This window comes from Schistocerca gregaria, chromosome 2, assembly GCF_023897955.1.
Source record: "Schistocerca gregaria isolate iqSchGreg1 chromosome 2, iqSchGreg1.2, whole genome shotgun sequence".
Taxonomy (NCBI): Eukaryota; Metazoa; Arthropoda; class Insecta; order Orthoptera; family Acrididae; genus Schistocerca; species Schistocerca gregaria.
Window position 1 is genome coordinate 494,015,631 of NC_064921.1, and position 19,632 is coordinate 494,035,262.

General features: G+C 45.9%; 1 protein-coding gene across 2 annotated transcripts in view; it reads left to right on the plus strand.

Annotated features, from left to right (window-relative positions):
* The window catches only part of LOC126328071 (uncharacterized), a 31,502-nt gene extending 12,176 nt beyond the window's left edge, over positions 1-19,326 (plus strand). For both annotated transcript variants that reach the window (XM_049995977.1, XM_049995978.1), the window contains exon 2: positions 16,800-19,326. In XM_049995977.1, coding sequence (XP_049851934.1) covers positions 16,867-18,690 — 1,824 coding nt within the window. In that variant the 5' untranslated portion in view covers positions 16,800-16,866 and the 3' untranslated portion in view covers positions 18,691-19,326. The remainder of the gene's footprint in view (positions 1-16,799) is intronic.
* The last annotated feature ends 306 nt before the right edge of the window (positions 19,327-19,632 follow it).

Below are 19,632 nucleotides of genomic sequence, written 5' to 3' on the forward strand. Positions count from 1 at the left end.
ACCACGGTCAACTACAGCAACAGATGACTGCTACATCGTGCAACAGGCAAGACGGGATCCACGTTAAAAAGCGGATGTAATTACAGCCACTTTTAACAGAATTCAAAGGCACGCAATCTCACCCTCCGCAGTGGCATAGTGATGCGTGGGGATAATCCCGTTGCCGACGACCTGTACGTTGTGGTCTGTTGACACCCGCACATGGGCAGCACAGTTTTTGATAGTGCCGAGGGCATAGGGATTCGACCAGCGAAGAGTGGGGCTGTGCGCTCTTTTCGGCTGAAAGCAGACTAATGATTCTGGACGTAGTCATACGGTCTGAGGTGGGAACACACAATACATCCACAAACATGATTGTTTTGGTGGTTCAGGTATTTTTGTGCGCGGAGGCGTAATGTTGCATGAGTGTACTGACCTCGAAACATCTGAACACGGCACTCACCAGTGAAGGTAGCGACACTACTTATTATCCATGTGCGTTTTGTCAAGGCCCCCAATCGGCCCTGACTTGATTTTTATGGATGGCAGCGCGCTGCCCGTTTCCCTGATTTAAATCCCATCGAGCACGTGTGGGATGCCTCGAGAAATGTAGTGTAGCACGTGCAAATCAACCAACGACCATCCAGCAGTTGTCAGCTGCTCTAGTGGAGGAATGGAACGCCCTGCCGCAAGAACTAACAACCTTGTGGCCAGCAAGGGAGCATTGGGCAGAATCTCTGTGATCTCTCACACACTACTGACAAACATGTCCCGCCTTTGTGTTGCCCTGAGGACCATCATGTATCGCGATTACTTCCGTGCAATTATTTTTGAGTTAGTCGTTTTTCCTCGTCTACTTCTGTATTTCTCTCCTGTAGTAATTTCTTTGTTGGTTTCATTGTGATGTCACTTGGCAGTGGAACATAAAGCGAAAGTTACTTTCGTCCTTAAGTTTTGCATATTACTGTAAAACTGAAGTTTTGCGTAAAGGAAGCGCATAAAGATTGTATATCTTGTTTCTATGTATGGATTGGACCTACATGAAAGTTGTCGGTATGATGGTTGTGTAAAAAAACTTAGGTCGCCAGCGCTTGTTGCGCTTCCCCACAGTGAAGTGTGGATAATAAGCTAGACAATTTACGATTTAATTGAAAATGCTCATAAAGTAATTGTCAAATCGTTGAAAGAAATTTTCAGCAGCTGTAGGCCCATACAATCACTTTGGGTATCGCTCAGAGCGTCTTTAGGAGTAAGTCTCCAACAAATATTCTTTCCAGATGGATGTTTCCATTATGCACATACTGTATATGATCAGTTTCTGCATCGTCAGCTCGTAAGAAGTTTGAGAATACCGAGCACCTTATTTGGCGAGATATTGTGTGCACCTTTAAAAATTACTTTACTAATAACGATTTTATTGGGCATTCACTAATGTGGGTACCAAATAGAGTGAAAGAAAACCTGGCGCGACATCTGACTTCCCCCGAGCTAAGACTAACAGACCGTAGGTCTCAAGAGCCAACCGTACTGTAATGTCAAGAGAACAATTGACAAAACGCTTTTATTGGCAGTATTCCTTTAGCCTGTAGCTGTTAGTGTCATTTATCAAATACTACAGGGCTGCTACACAAAGTACAGTATAGCAAGACAGAGTTGAAAGGCTTATTGAAAACAGGATTACTGGATCTTAGAATGTTTAAAGATTATGAAGTCCTTAAAATATGTTTCTTAAGCAAACGGTACAAACGCGAACTGATAACAGTAATTAGGGAAATTGTTAGCAGGTCTGTAATGTCTACAGGGTGGTCCATTGATAGTAGCCGGTCCAAATATCTCACGAAAAAAGCATCAAACGAAAAAACTACAGAAAACGAAACTCGTCTAACTTGAAGGGGGAAACCAGATGGCGCTATGGTTAACTGGCTAGATGCCGCTGCCATAGGTCAGATATCAACTGCGTTTTAAAGAAATAGGAACCCCCATTTTTATTACATATTCGTGTAGTACGTAAAGAAATACGAATGTTTTAGTTGGACCAATTTTTCCGCTTTGTGACAGAAGACGCTGGAACAGTCACAAACGTGGTATCACGTAACATTGTCATTTCGGACGGTATTTGTTTCGTGATACAATACCCGAGTTAAAATGAACCGTTTACCAATTGCGGAAGAGATCGATGTCGTGTTGATGTATGGCTATTGTGATCAAAATGCCCAACGGGCGTGTGCTATGTATGCTGCTCGGTATCCTAGACGAGTGTCCGGACCGTTTGCCGGGTAGTTATTTAAGGAAGTAGCAACGGTTCAGCCACATGTGAAACTTCAGCAACGACCTGCAACAAATGATGCTCAAATAGGTGTTTCAGCTGCTGTCGCCGCTAATCCGCACATCAGTAGCAGACACTGCGCGAGAATCGGGAGTTTCAAAAAGTCGGTGTTCAGAGTGATACATCAACGTCGATTACACCCGTACCATATTTCTGTGCACCAGGAATTGCATGCCGACGACTTTGATGGTCGTGTACAGTTCTGCCACTGGGCACAAGATAAATTACTGGACAATGATAGATATTTTGCACGCGTTCTATTTAGCGACGAAACGTCATTCACCAACAGCGGTAACGTAAACCGGCATAAAATGCACTACTGGGCAACGGAAAATCCACGATGGCTGCGTCAAGCGGAACATCAGTGACATTGTCGGGTTAATGTATGGTGTGGCATTATGGGAGGAAGGATAATTGGCCCCATTTTATCTATAGCAATCTAAATGGTGCAATGTATGCTGATTTCCTACGTAGTGTTCTACCGATGCTACTAAAAGATGTTTCACTGCATGACAGAATGGCCATGTATTTCCAACATGTAGGATGACCGACGCATAGCTCGCGTGCGGTTGAAGCGGTATTGAATAGCATATTTCATGACAGGTGGATTGGTCGTCGAAGCACCATACCATGGCCCGCACGTTCACAGGATCTGACGTCCCCGGATTTCTTTCTGTGGGGAAAGTTGAAGGATATTTGCTATCGCTGTCCACCGACAACGCCTGACAACATGCGTCAGCGCATTGTCAATGCATGTGCGAACACTACGGAAGGCGAACTACCCGCTGTTGAGAGGAATGTCGTTAAACGTATTGCCAAATGCATTGAGGTTGACTTACATAATTTTGAACATTTATTGCATTAATGTGGTATTCACAGCTAATCACGCTATAACAGCATGCGTTCTCAGAAATAAGTTAACAAAGGTACATGTATCACATTGGAACAACCTAAATAAAATGTTCAAACGTACCTACGTTGTGTATTTTAATTTAAAAAACCTACCTGTTACCAACTATTCTTCTAACATTGTGAGCCATGTGTTTGACTATTACAGCGCCATCTATCACAAAGCGAAAAAGTGGTCCAACTAAAACATTCATATTTCTTTACGTACTAAACAAATATGTAATAAAAATGGGGTTTCCTATTTTAAAAAAATCGCAGTTGATATCCGTTTTACCTATGGCAGCTTCACCTAGCGGGCCAACCATAGGCGCCATCTGGGTTCCGCCTTCAAGCTAGACAAATTTCGTTCTTTGTAGTTTTTTCGTTTGACGCTTATTTCGTGAGATATTTGGCCCGGTCATGATCAATGGACCATCCTGTATACGTTGAGTAGCAGACGTATAGTTGCGGAAATAACTTACGAAAACTCGCTTACCTATTTTTCTCCTGCAGACTCTGAAATTCCCATTCGGATAAGTTTCCCAGTGGTGATCGTAAAATTACTATTAACTTTAGCTTCAACATATATTTTCTGTTGAATAATTGTATTCAGCTCTGCTAAATGTGTTTACTGTGTAGCTGTGTAATAGCATTTATTTGTGCTACATAGAATTTAACTAAATCCAGGAGGCTGATTCTATCAGGTACGTGGTGAAAATAGCTCGGATGAAATCTGTGTAGCAGAAAGAATTCATTTGGGGAAGGGTTTGATATAAGATTCGATGTCTCGGCGGTACCCATTAAAACGCGTGAAGACGTTCAGCAACTGGCTTTCCAAGAAGAAATTAAGCATTAGCTAGCGAAATAGATAACAGGATTCAATGAAAGACGAAATACACTGAAAAAGAGCGGAGTTGTCGTGGCTTCAGTGTTAAACATGGCTTCTACTGATCCACAGAATAACTGAAGACAAAGAAAAGCTAAAAAGTTTAGAAAACAATGTAAAATGCCAGCAAACAGCCTTTCCTTCAGTGTGCGAGTTGCTATTTGTGGCAGCCGGTCCAAGGATATTGCCCAAAGTAGCAACTTATTTTATTTTCGCGGAGCACGCTGATGTTCGCGCTTCACGATCTTCTGTCTGCGTTGACTGCTCTTTGTTTTACTGAGCCGTTTTGGGAACCTTCGGCGGCGTTTCTTCTTTCCCCCGTCTGTCTATCTATCTGTCTTTGACTGTGCTGTATCGGGAGAAGGCAGAGTAGCCGCTCAAACTTGAAATATGAGGCCCACCTCAGTGAGAGTGTCAGCTTTTTTTTCTTCCGCCGTCGCAGCTTTTTTCTTCTCAGGACTTGGGGAGCACGGCACTGCAGCAGTGGTTTGCCACGTGGCTCTCGTGACACTTAAGGCAATGCGGCTTCATGTCCGTGTCGGACAGTAGAACTTTCAATGGCTTCAGGAAGCCTAGCAGCTTCTTCTGGGTGAAAATATTTGCTGTTTGCTCGACCAGGACACACGGCGGGGGTTCATTCGGTTATGTAATCTGATGGATCCCACCAGGGAGCTTGGCTACGATGGGGCCCCAGCCTTTGTAACATTGCTTCCTCTTCCTGTGCTGCAAACCTACATTTAGATTCTTTCCTCCTGACTTTTCTGCTTGGACTTAGTTCAAGATTTTGGGCCTTGATTTAAAGTTTCACGCCCAGCACTATCTTCATCTTTAATTAACGATTATATGGTCCCCATTATTGAGTTTAACCTGCCATCATTTCCAAATTTCACAGAAGTGCAGGGAAGGTCGTCCACTGGGATATTTTCTCCACCTCTGTGCCCTTCCAACCTGGCACCCTTACTTTGTCATCAGTGTGCCCAAAACCCAGACAAGTAGCTATCCAATTGTGCGGGGGAAGGGGGGGGTGTTCAAGTAACTGCACCCCGCACCACATGGGGATTGCACTGTCGGTGCCTGCAATGCACGCTCCCCATGTATACCACACAACGTATGTGCCCTTCATGAGTGGGGTGTCGAGATTCCTGGCAACAGATAACTAGCCAGGTAGCTGTTGCTGTAGCTGGATTGACTCCATCAAGAGTCCCTTCTCACAGTGGGTGGCACCATGGAGGATGGATCGCACTTTATTCTCCTGGTGGTCACGATTCCAACAGTTTCTTCAAATGGAAAGTCCTTGTACAATGGAACAAAGTAAGAATCCAATGTGTTTCCTTCCCTTGCCACAGCGTGTTAGGAATGCAGGACTAAACAAGGAGCAAAATCCTCCTCACCAACTACTGGTCTACACTAGGACTGATTGGAACATCTTTTTGGCCACAAAGCCTTTATTTTTTGTGGAAAATATTGATAACAAATGTGGGGTAGTTGCACCCATCTGAGATGAAATGATTGACTCCTGATTAAAACGTCATGTCCTGCCCAGTCACACACTGCACTCTTGTGAAAAACTGGGTGTTATTCTGTGACGCACTCCCTAGGAGTCTCAAAATATCCAAGGTGTCACCTCTTAGTGATCTTCTGCAATCTGATGATGCACTGTGGGTCAACTTAGTGATATGGTGTGTCCACTGCATCTGTCATGTCCATAGGAGACCAATGGAAAACAGCGTTGTTACTGGGGACTTCAATTTGGCTTTATAGGGTGTTGAATTGTCTGAGAAGGTCAAGGTGATGGTATGCTGGTGTGACATGGAACTGTTCTTCCTCCTACGAGATACTTCAGGTGTATAAAGTTAAGACATATGTCTTCCCAATGCACTGCTACCCTTTTCTGCAGGGCTTGCGGATTTCTGCTGCATCTGAACGCTCCTTATGCCCCTCCCCACATCTGTGCAAACTATGGTGAGCTCCACTCTACCTCCCCCCCCCCCCCCCCCACTTGCAGTTCAGGGGGTTAGTATAGGCCTGAATTATTCCTGCCTGTCGTAAGAGGCGACTAAAAGGAGTCACTCTCTTTTTGGCCGTATGAGTTTAGGTCCCATTATATGGTTTGACCAACCACTTTCAAAATTCTACAGAAGTGCGGACCATATGAGGAAGAATGCCTTATGTTTTGCACGAGTTATCCATAGTGCCCTTCGATTCGATCTCCTGAATCTCTTGTCATGGATTTGCATCTCCAACTGCGATTCAACAATTTGGGCGAGGACACTTTCTGGGGTATGTCTTCTTCTGTTGTCTCCTGTCCTCCTTCGCCCCATGACACTATTGGATTTCTCTGCGCCCAATATCCAGCATGGTAGCCAGTCCATTGTGGTGGGGCTGTCATGTACCCATCTGGTGGTCGCCCCTCTGACAACACAGGGATCGCACTACTGATGCCAGAGCTGTAAATTCTCCATATATGCCAAGGAGCAGAAGCCTGTCTTCCTGTGGCATCAGAACTCCCAGCAAAGGTCACCATGCCAGGTGATCTTGGCTGTGTGGGGAGAACCCCTGATCGGGGTGGGTGGCATCAGGGCGGATGACCTGCAACGAAGTCATCTCTTGCTGGTGGCTATGGCACCAGCAGTCTCTAAGAAGGGCAAGATCAAATACAATGGCGACAGATACGACCCTAAATAGTTTCCCTCCCTCCCTCACTACACCATTGGAGGAACGTAGGGCTACAGAACAGCCATATTCGCCTCAGTTTTTAGTTTGTACCAGAACTGATACTCCTTTCTAGCTATGAAGCCTCAATTTTTCGTTGAACACCTTGAGGATAAGTTTAGAGAAGTGACAGCGCTGTCAAAGATGCGAAATGGCGCAGCCTTGATTCAGGCAGCATCCCCAGCCCAATCCTGAGCGTTACTAGCCTGTGACAAGCTGGGTGATAGTCCTGTTTCCGTCACTCCCCATAAAAGCCTCAACATGGTCCAGGGGATCATTTTCCATTTCAATCTCCTCTTGCAGTCTGACAAGCTCCGCGCCAATTTAGAACGATGGGGTGTTCATTTCATCTGGCGCATTTACAAGGTACCAAAAGGCAACAGGTTTGCTACTGGTGCCTTCATCTTGGCCTTTGAAGGCGATTGACTGCCTGAAAATGTCAAGGTGATTTTCCGCCGTGACGTTAAACCATACGTCCCTCCCCCTATGTGGTGCTTAAAGTGCTGGAAGTTCAGGCACATGTCTCCCTGCTGCATTTGCAGTGCCACATGTCGAGACTGTGAACATCCACTGCACGCAGATACTCCATGTGCGCCTCCTCCCACTTGCATCAACTGTGGAGAGTACTACTCCCCCTGCTCACCAGACAGGCCAGTACTAAAAAAGGAACAGAAAATAATGGAGTAACAAACTCTGGACTGGTTACCTTACACAGAGGCTAAATGTAAATTTGAAAGATTATGCCCCATTCGGTTGATGTCGACATATACTGCAGCTTGTCACCGTCGCCATCCCAAGTGACAGTGGTTCCTGAGTCTGTGCCACGAACAGTGGGCCCTCTGGGCCACCAGAATACATTCATCCCCTTGTTGGTAGGGGGCAAATCTCCCTCTGTTGCTCCCAAAGCACCTACTTTGGGAGCAAAGCCCACCACAAATGCAGGGGACATCAGTCCCCTCCCCCTGTCGGAGATGAAACAGCCTCCTCTGGCTCCACTCGTGTGGAAGGGGTCCCTTGAGGCCCTCACTCCCAAGGTCACTACTAATGCCATGGCATACACTTGCCAGTGGCTCAAGGAGCCAAAAGCTGATGGACAAAGAACTTCATGGTCTTCCTCTGTGTCTGAAGCTGCTTTGGAGAAATCTTTCCAGCACACCCCTAAAGAGAAGTGAGAGAGCAAGCAAACTTAGTAGTAGTCTGCTGAGAAACAGGACCCTCTGGTGATTCCAACATCGCCACTCCCTATCAATTCTGAATATTAGGATGTGATGGAGATCTTAGCGTGCCCTGCAGACCTGGATCTTACTGATAATTATCCACCATAGAAATGTCTACAGATACTTAGTTGGTGGCAGCAGGTGACCCTGAGGCATAACCTGCCTCCTTGGGTGCTTCATGCCTTCCCAGCCTCACGATAACGTCATCCTCCAGTGGAATTGATGCGGTTTTTTCCACCACCTGACTAAGCAATGGCAACTCTTAAGCTTTACCCCTGTTTTCAGCATTGCCCTTCAGGAAACCTGGTTCCCAGAAATGCAGGCCACTGCTCTCCACTGCTGTAGGGGATATTACAAGAACTGCAGTGACAACAATAGTGTCTGGTGGAGTTTGTATCTGTCCTGAACTGAGTACGCAGTAAACCTGTGTACCTTCAAACCCCTCTTGAAGGTGTGGCTATCAGGATAAGGACGACACAGGAAACAATTGTCTGTAACAAATATATTCCTCCAGATGGAGCAGTACCCCTGAACTCATTGGTTGCACTGATTGATCATCTCCCTTAACCTTTCCTACTTCTGGGATGTTTCAATGCTCATAACCCATTGTGGGATGGCACTGTGCTTACTGGTAGAGGCGGAGATGTCGAAACTTCACCATCTTAGTTCGACCTCTGCCCCTTAAATACTAGGGCCGCCACACATTTCAGTGTGGCTAGTGGTAGTTACTCGGCCATTGATTTAGCAATATGCAGCCCAGGACTTTTCCCATCTATCCACTGGAAAGCACATAACGACCTGTATGGCAGTGACCACTTCCCCATCTTCTTGTCACTACCCTGGCGTCAGGTTCATGGACGCATGCCCAGATGGGCTTTAAACAAAGCAGACTGGGACGCTTTCACCTCTGCTGTTACCGTTGAATCTCTCCCACATGTTAACATAAATGTCGTGGTTGAGTAGGTAAGTGCAACGATCGTTTCTGCGGCGGAAACGAGATCCCTCGTTCTTTAGGGAGCCCCCAGCGAAAGACTGTCCTTTGGTGGTCGTCGGAAGTCGTTGAGGCAATTAAGGAGCGTAGGTGAGCTCTACAGCGGCATAAGTGGCACCTTTCCTTCGAGTACGTCATAGCCTTTAAGCAGCTCCGCGTCCGCGTTCACCAGCTTATCAAAAGACGGAAACAGGAGTGTTGGGATTGATAAGTCTCGACCATTGGGTGCTACGTCATCTTCCCAAGCCTGGGCAAAAATCAAACGAATTTTTGGTACCAGACCCCAACAGGTGTTCCTGGTGGTACCAGAAATTGCGTGTTATCTACCGAGGAAAACGAGATTGCCAAGCACTTTGCTGAGTACTATGTTCGCCTTTCTATGTCGGAGAATTACACCCCCCTCCCCCCCCCCCCCAGCCAAAGTCCTCTCATTCACTACACGCCACAGTGAACCCTATAATGTCCCGTTTACAAAGTGGGAGCTCGTCAGTCCCCTTGCACATTGTCCTGACACAGCTTAAGGGCCATATCGGATCCACAGATAAAAATCTCTCATTTGACTACAAGCGACATCTAGTGATCTTCAACCAGATCTGGTGCGATGGCATCTTTCCATCGCACTGGCGGTGGCGGGAGAGCACCATCATACCAGTGCTCAAACCCGGCAAAAATCCGCTTGATTTGGATAGCTATCGGCCCATTAGTCTTACCAACGTTCTTTGTAAGCTACTGGAATGTATGGTGTGTTGGTGGTTGGATTGGGTCATAGTCATGTGGCCTACTGGCCCTGTGTCAAAGCGGTTTATGCCTGAGTTGCTCTCCAACTGATCTTGTGTCCCTCGAGTCTGCCATCCGAACAGTCATTTCCAGACGCAAACTCCTGGTTGTAACCTTTTGATTTACGAAAAGTGACACTACCTGGCGACATCATATCCTTGCCATATTATACGAGTGGGATCTCTGGGACCCGCTCCCTATTTTTATCCGAAATTTCCTATCACTCTGTACTACTTCTGTGTCAAAGTTGGTGCTTCCCATAGTTCCCCCCTCCCCCCCCCCCCCCATATCCTGGAGAAAAGGGTCCTGCAGGGTCCTGTATTGAGTGTCTATTTTTAGTGGCCATTAACGGTCTAGCAGTAGCTGTAGCGCAATCCACCCCACCTTATCTGTATGCAGACTACTACTGCTTTTCGTACTGCTCCACCAGTACTGGTGTTGCTGAGTGGCGCTTACAGGGAGCCATCCACAAGTGCAGTCATGGGCTCTAGCTTCCAGTTTTCGGCCACAAAGTCGTGTTACGCACTTCTGTCAGCGTCGTACTTTTCATACAGACCCAGAACTTTACTTTCATGACTATCCCCTCACTGTAGTGGAGACATAGATTTTTAGCACTGTTTATCGATGCTAGATTGAATTGGCTAGCTCATCTTCGTCAGCTTAAGCGGAAGTGCTGGCATGGCATCATCTCAATGCCCCCTGCTATGAGAGTAACAGTAACTGGGGTGCAGATTTTTCTACGCTGCTGCAGCTCTACAGAGCACTAGTTAAATCCCGTCTTGACTATGGGAGTCTGGTTTACGGTTCGGCGGCGCCCTCAGTGTTGCGTTTACTAGACCCAGTGCACCACTGGCGTTAGACTAGCGATGGGAGCTTTTAGGACGAGTCCGGTGAATGGCGTCCATTACAGGTCAAGTGTGCACAACTGCTCGCCAATTACGTTGCACACGTTCGTAGTTCCCATGCACATCCGAATTACTGTCTCCATTTCCCCCCACGAAGGTTCATCACCAGCATCGGCGGCCCAGGTCATGGCTTAAAATTGTAGTTCGTGTCTGAGTCTGACCCCCTTCTACCTGGAGTCCTTGCCCTTACCAACTATACTCGAGGTCCATTTGTGTACACCTCCATGGTGTACTCCTAGGCCGCTGCTTCGCCTGGACCTTTCACATGGCCCAAAGAACTCGGTTCTCTCCACAGCTCTCCGCTGTCACTTCCTCTAGATTCTTGACATGTACCGAGACCATGAAGTGGTCTACACTGACTGCTCGATGGCTAATCGTCACGTCGGCTTCGCGTATGTCCATGGAGGACATACTGAACAGCCATCGTTGCCCGATGGCTGCAGTGATTTCACTGCAGAGCTGGTGGCTATATATTGTGCACTTGAGTACATTCGTTCACGCCGCGGGGAGTCGTTTCTTCTGTGTACTGACTCATTGAGCAGCCCGGAACCTATGTACCAGTGCTACCCTCATCGTTTGGTAGCGACCATCCAGGAGTCCATGTATGCCCTAGAACAGTCTGCTCGTTCAGTGGTGTTTGTGTGGACCCCAGGACACGTCGGAATCCCAGGAAACGAACTTGCCGACAGCCTACGCATGGCGTTTCTCCCGCCAGTTACTCAGGTGGGATGAAGTGACACACACACACACACACACACACACACACACACACACACACACACACACAGTGGCGTGCACATCTGACCGCAGTATTTTAACAGAGTGCATTTTATATCGTGCTGCAAGGGTAGAATCAAATATTGGTTGGGATCTGCCCTCTAGTTTAGCTGCTGATAGGAGTGTGGCGAAGGTTTTAAAGTTTTGTAATGTCTGGACTCTGGCCTAAACTTTTAGGTTGGAGGTTTGGGTGTTGCAGAGTGGCTGACGCTTTTTATTATTGTGGTCAGCCAGTCACGTCCATTTGCTATACTGTTTTAGCTCCTTATACCACTTTTCTTCCTGTGTCGTTTTACTACTGACACAATACTTCGTTCCGTGGTTCTGTGCGGGTATGCATATAGTGTTTCCAGTTTTGTTACCTAAGTTTTATGTACTGTTTTATCATCCTGTGTTGTGTATTTTACTGACACTCGTCTCACTCTATTTTCACGCGGGCGCCCATACAAACACGTCCGTCCATCCATCCTTTTCGGTGTTCTGTCTGGTAAGGACCCCATACAGCACAGCAATACTCTAGCAGAGGACGAAAAAGCGTAGTGTAGTAAGACTAGTAGACTTACTGAATCTTGTTAGTATTCTACTAATAAAACGCGGTCTTTATTTCGCTTTCAGTAAATTATCTATGTGGTCGGTCCAATTTGTTGTTCGTAATTGCAAGCCCTGGATACTTACTTGAATTCGGTCTTTGGGTTTGTGTGATTCATGATGTAACAGGTACTCAGTGGATTCCCTCATTAGGCATGTAAATAATCTTACGCTTTCCACTATCTAGTCGGTTGCCACTTTCGCAGTCCATACTTGCCTTGCGCACATTCTTTTGCAATTTTTGACCTGACTGCTAGACTGGAAATATCATCTGCAGACAATCTGAGGTGCCCAGATTGTCTTCTAAATCACTTATATAGATCAGAAACAGCAGAGGGCTTATAACATTTCTTTGGGGACACCAGTTATCACTTAAGTTTCACTCGAATACTTTAAATGACTATGAACCGTGTGAGGCCTAACTGATAGGAAGTGATGAATCCGGCTACACAACTGAGACGATTCTCCGTAGAAACGGTTTGATTAAAATTCCCTTTTGACGAACGATGTCAAAAACCCTTCGGAAATATAATACTGACCGTTCGACGTTTACGCTCGAGATCACTAATTACTTCATGAAAATAGAAGTATTAGTTTCACAAGAGCGGTATTTTCTGAATCTGAGTAGGCTGCTTATCAATGAATCGGATTAGCAGCAATTTAAAATGTTCAAACACAGTATGTTGCGAAAATCCTCCTGCAAATGGACGTTAGTGATACGGATCGGTAATTAAACGGCGTACTCCTGTCACTTTTATTGGGTGGTAATGCGACCTGTGAAACTTCTGGTCTTCAGGCGCGGACTTTCGTCGAGCGAGAGGTGGTAAATGATACCTATGTACAGAGCTGCTGTATCAGCATATTCTGAAAGATACGTCAACGTTATACACTGCAGACTAGGGGCCAAGCTTTTGATTTAAGCTGCTAGCTACACTGATGATATCTAAGTTACTGATGTTGGCAACTGTTCTTGATTCGAAATCCGGAATATTTATTTCGTCTTGTTTGGTGAAAGAATTACAGAAAATTGTTTACTAACTGTGCTTTAGTGGTACTGTCATCGGTAACGCTACCGTTGCTATCGTGTAGTGAAGGTACACTCTTGCTGCAGTTGTACGTTACATAGGGCCAAAACTTCTCTGCATTTTGTCGAATTTAGTTTTGTTCTACAAACTATTAAAAACAATTCGCATTGAAGTACATGCTAAATTTAAAGCTTCAGCAAAACATTGGCAATCTTAGACCTGTATTCTAAATTTGACGTAACTTTTTCGTTGCTTCTGCAACAATGTTCTAACCCATTTCGTGTACCCTGCCGGATCAATACCACCTCTTATTAATTTATTTGGTGTACTTGTCTTCCAATTTCTGTAGATACTATTCTTTGCATTTAAGCCAAATACGGTCTGCGCAGGCTGAAGGACAGGACTCTCGGGAAGAAGTCAAGGAGAATTATTGTTCTTCAAATATATTTTGCTTTTATTTTTTGGAAATTACAGTGCAGTCTTCCTACAATGCCCTTGTGGTGACTGAACCCTGTTAACGTTATGAAGCTCCGTATTTGCTCATGATTCGTTATTAAAAGGTCAAGTATGCTCCTGAATTAATTCAACACAATTTTCTGAGAAAGTGTTAAGATTGACTTTAGTGCCTACCACAGACGTGACACGTTTTCGTCAACATATCGATGGTAGATTCAAGTCCCCATCAATTTGAAACAGTTCAGCTATTGGGATCGGGAAAAAGAACGGATTATGAATACGACTTATGAAAAATAACCTATACTCTCACCTTCGTCCATCCTACGGAGAAAAGGGAACAAAATTTGAAGGTACCCCAGTCTCGTGAAACGCTGAACCATTCAAATTGCCATGAGTTGGAGTGCTCACCCCCAAGCAATTACGTACGAAATCAGGAAGACGCCTACCTTGGCTATTACTCAAATACCCATGGTGGACATTAATAAAACGGGCAAACTGCAGGGACGGATTCCTGACTGGAAAATGAGGAAAAAAGGTCCCATGAACATGGGTCCGGAAATGCGTTAGTTTCCCTGGTGGATGTTGCTGACTAAAGGAAGTTCCTCTGACCACGATCCATGTGTTGCTTGTGTGTTGAAAGCCCTGTGATTGACGCAGGCTTCTCTAAGCGGCAGAATGGTCTGGTATCCATGTCTGGAACAATGAGAGACTGTCTTCGTGTACGGCCAAGCAGATGGAAAAAGTCGAGAGGCAACACGGCTATACCAAAACAAGTAGTCTGACACCAAACACATTACTTATTTCTAGCCCTTTCTGGATATTTGGGTGCTCATGGATCCTTTCAGACAGACGAAAGTGCAGGGAGGTAGCGGACTGCACGCACACCAGATTTAGAGGACAGGTTTTGGTACAGCTGTGCTGCCTCTCGGCCGTTACCATCTGCTTGGCCGTACAAGAACGCCATCTCGGCTTGTTCCCGACATGGATACTGGACCATTATGCTGCTTACAGTACGCTGCGTCAATCTCTCAGCGTGCAATACAGAAGGAACACACGGTACTTGGTCAGAGCAGCTCACTCGTTAGTGCCATCTACTGTGGCAACGATGTGTTTCCGGATACATCGTCGTATAATCATTCTTTCTCCACTCCGTCAGCAATCCGTTTCTGCAGTTGGTCGGTTTTGTTAATGTTCACCCTGTATAACGGAGAGATAATGGAGCATTATGTTGATGACGAACGTACTTTTTGGGCTACTGAATACACACATCAAAAGTTTTGTATCACTCCGGTTCCCAGAACTCCTGAAGATAGACGCTGACAGGATATTGTATCACACAGTCCCTTTGACTGTTCGGAGATGTCACTAAACCCGCCCAAAGATGTAAACCACGCATGAGCAGCGCCTATTAGTCGGAGGGGCTCAGACAACCGATCAGTTCCAGTCGTTCCACCAGGAAGGAGCTACATGGCCCGTGTTTGTAGTTTAACCATGCTTAGACAGTCAATACCGCGGTTCGATCGCATATACAGTTACTTTGTGCTAGGAAGGGCTCTCAACAAGGGAAATGTCAAAGCGTCTCGAAGTGAACCAAAGCGATGTTCGGACATGGAGATACAGAGAGACCGGAATTGTCGATGAAATGACTCGCTCAGGCCACCCAAGGACTACTACTGCAGTGGATGACCGCTATGTATTGATTACGGCTCGGAGGAACCCTGACAGCAACGTCATCATGTTATGCTTTACGTGCAGCCACAGGACGTTGGGTTAAGATTTAAACTGTGCGCAATAGACTGCATGATGGCCAACTTCACTCCCTACGTCCATGGCGAGGTCCATCTTCGCAATTACGACACCATGCAGCGCGGTACAGTTCGGCCCAATGTCATGCAGAATGGATCGCTCCGGATTGGCATCACGTTCTCTTCACCGATGAGTGTCTCATATGCCTTCAGACAACCGTCAGATGTGTTTGAAGGCAATCCGGTCAGGCTGAACGCCTTGCATACACTGTCCAACGCATGCAGCAAGGTGGGGTTTTCTGCTGTTTTGGGGTGGCATTATGTGGGGCCGTCGTATGCCGCTGGTGGTCATGGAAGGCGCCGTAACGTTTGTACGATACGTGTATGCCATCCTCCGACCGATAGTGCAACCATAGCGGCAGAATATTGGCGAGGCATTCGTGTTCATGGGCGACAATTCGCAACCATATAGTGCACATTTCGTGAATTACTTCCTTCAGGATAATGACATCGCTCGACTGGTGTGGCCAGCATGTTCTCCAGACATGAACCATATCGAACATGCCTGGGATAGATTGAAAAGGGCTGTTTATTGACGTGACCCACCAACCACTCTGAGGATCTACGCCGAATCGCCGTTGAGAGCCAACAGTGCCTTAATGAACTTCTGGATATTGTGCCATGACGAGTAAAAGGATGCATCAATGCAAGAGGTCGTGGTACTGGGTATTAGAGGTACTAGTGTGTGCAGAAATCTGGACGAATACCTCTGAAAATCTCGCTCTATGGTGGTAGAACAAGCAATGTGTGGTTTTCATGAGCAATAAAAGGGCGGAAATGATTATGTTGATCTCCATTCCAATTTTCTGTACAGGTTCCGGAAGTTTCTGGACCGAGGTGATGCAAAACTTTTTCTGATGCATGTATTTCTCATTCTCGTATAAACTGAAAGTCTATTGAATTAAGCTTCAGTGTACGAAATTATATTGACGGCTCTGACAAGAACTAAATGTATCATCCTGTCATCATCATCAAATGGTTCAAATGGCTCTGAGCACTATGGGGCTCAACATCTGAGGTCATCAGTCCCCTAGAACTTAGAACTACTAAAACCTATCTAACGTAAGGACATCACACACATCCATGCCCGAGGCAGGATTCGAACCTGCGACCGTAGCAGTCGCGCGATTCCGGACTGAAGCGCCTAGAACCACTCGGTCACCGCGGCCGGCGATCATCAACCCGATGTGTACTGATGCCGTTTGTCCAATGGTTTTGCTTAAAAAAGACGTAATCAGCACAGGCTTTGAGAATGAATTTCTAAATGGCCAAGCCGGTCATGTAAATAGTGTCAGTTTGTGACATTTTTGTAGTATTTGTCTGATTGTAAAGGATTAGGAAGGAAAAATTTTCAATATTATTATATGCAGTCATTTTTCTTTAGTAGCTACTTGAATTAAGCTTTATTTTATGTGCTTAAGGGAGAGATGTGCCGTTACCACTCACAACGGAGTATTTTGTTTACAGATTCCCGTCCGTGACACGAAGCACCAGTTGGAGGCAGCAACCGTAACAACTAAGATTTTGTTTCACGATGGAAGGTAATGGTGCCGAGCACACAAACCAGCCGTTAAAATCTACAGAAAGTGAATTTGCGGATGGAACGCAGCGCCCGGAGCAACGTAATCTATCGGAGAGCAGTCGGGCGACGACAGCTGCCGCTGTGGAGTATGTCGCACAGGAAGTCTCGCTACCTGCCGAAGGCAACCCGTGTCAACGGCAAGCAACTGCAGCGGCCGGGGATGTGGGAGCAGTGGGCAGCATCGGCTGCAGCCACAGGGACAGCGATAGCAACAGTGGCAGTGGGTTTGGCACAGATACCGAAGAGACTGACTGCACATCGTTGTCGGACCTTGATGAATATTACCGCAGTGCTTTGGAAGCACTTCGGACGGGTGATGAAAAGGAAAGAAACGTTTCAATTTGGCTCGACAAATGTCAGGTTCTGGTGATAGCAGAGAGCAGTGAGCTTCACAAGTTTGCCACAGGTGTGTTAGGCACTGCTTGCATTGGAAACGTCGAGGTGCAGTCGATCGTCAGCGAAGGTGGAAACACTCCGGAGGGAGACAGCTACGAGCAGAGGTTCCAAGCAGCTGAAGATTACATACTTGCTGCCGACCAGTATTTTGCTACACGCGAGAATGCGAGGATGGGAAAATTTAAAGACACGATTGAAGAGACTGAAGATCTCTCTGAAGCTATCATGGCAAATAGTAGAGATTTTATGGAGAGCATGATACTGAATCAGTGTTATGATGAGACATGTGGAGAGACGAAAGCGAACGTGAATAAAAATGAGGGAAGGTGCGAGAGGCCACAAGATGAGTTGGAGGCGAAACGCAGGAGAATGAATAGTAGCAGTGAAAGTGCGATGACTGCACTAAGGGATGGACGGACTGCAGAAAAGAGCGATACTGGGGGTGTAGAAAACACGGTGGCCCAACAACGGGAACTGATGTCCGAACATGTGATGCACAGTAAACATGTAGGCGAGAGGGAGAGCTTGACAACAGAGGGTGGTGCTGAGAATCCTGATGATCAAACTAGCACCAGCAGAAGAGACAGTGAGGGTGGTGCTGTAGAAGGCCTTAGCGAGCCTACAGCTACCAGCAGCTGTAGCGAGACAGAAGAAGAAAGGCGCGTGGAAGTTGATAAACAGCATGCTGTAGAAGACGCTTGCAAGAGAGCTCAAGTAATACGAAAGCTGGTCACACGGCAGCGGGAAGCACTCTCGAGGATGACTGCCACGTCCGAAGCGCGCTTGTATAAAATGTTTTCGGAGTGTCATTTCCTGCTTACCTGCGTGAAAAACGCAGGGTACGTGTGCAATTCGGCTCTAGAAGCGCACGGGATGGCCCAGATTGCACTGAAAATAGCAGCGTGTTTAGGCACGGCAGATATAGACACCGTGAGGGGGGCTGCCGTCAGTGCGTCACAGAGCGCAGACCTGGCTGTGGTAAACTGCGAGAAAGCGGTTCAGCTCCAGAAGGAAGCCGTCAGCGTCATGGAGCAGGCCATGGCGCCCCTGTTCGACGTTCACGATGATAAGTTCCTAGCTGAACGCACTGTCCTGCAGGTCACCAGGGCCGCTGAGGATGTACAGCAGTTCGTCGACACAGGAGCCGACGTTAATCTGGACGAGCTAGCAAATAAACTCTATCAAATGGAATCGATGATTGACAAACTCTCGGAAGCTTTCCAAAGGGCAAAGAATGTTGATTTCATCACGAAACAGCTGGCTAAAAAGTTTGATGATGCCGCGTTCCATACTTCGGTCATAGAGGCCGTGTTTGGGACATCGTACTTCGTTCTCAAAGCGATGGCAGCAGCGATAAATGCTCTTGAACCCCTGTCTTGAGACCGGGTGCTCAAATAGCGAAACATTCAGGTCGACAAAATACTTCGTAAAACACGTCATCTGTAAGTCGTGGATATTTTCCACACGGTGACGCACCTACAGATCAGGCAGATGATCGCAGAACGTGAGCTCTGGAAGGTGCATGTTAACACTATTAGTTTTAAACATCAGAATCTAGTTAAATTCGTTTCGCAGTAATAAACGACCATAACTTTTGTCATAAAAAATTTTATGATTTAGTGGTGACTTAAATTTTAATCGTAATTCGGCAATCAGGAATACTTTGTTTCCTAACTGAAGACATATTCAGTACTCCCTCAAACCTGTACGTAACAAGTCTTAAAATTTACCTTTATAGTAAAAAATTTAATGGGACCTCCAGGGAGATGACGGATCATGTTACTAAAAAATGACGTTGTGTTTTTAAAAACCGCTAAAGAGAGCCATCTTGGAGGAAACACTGCATATAATCACAATTGTTGCTCATGCTTTCTCTGAATCCGTCTGGTGTACGTTGAAATTTTTGAAATGCTACTTCCAACAGGTAAACTACACAGCTATTAGAATAACATTGGACTGTAATGTTGAAGAATAAACCGACAATGTTGAACGCAACTGTAATTACTTGTATTTGTGAACTATTTAATAAAACATAAATGCAATGCTCATAAAATTGTTTCGTCTAACATGTCTTCGTGTCTACACCATGTGCCTCTCTCTCCAACTGAAATTACACAATGGATTCGAAATGCATTTTTGTCACAGTTACCAATGAGAATAACCGTTCTATTTTCGTTATCTCCAAAACATTCATAAAAATTTGACAGTCAGCGCATTAAATTTTCCACTAGATGAGAGCAAATATTTTGAAATATTGATTATATTTTGCAGACTGGAGTTGTTATATTTCAGCATTTCACGCAAGATATCACAGCAGATAGA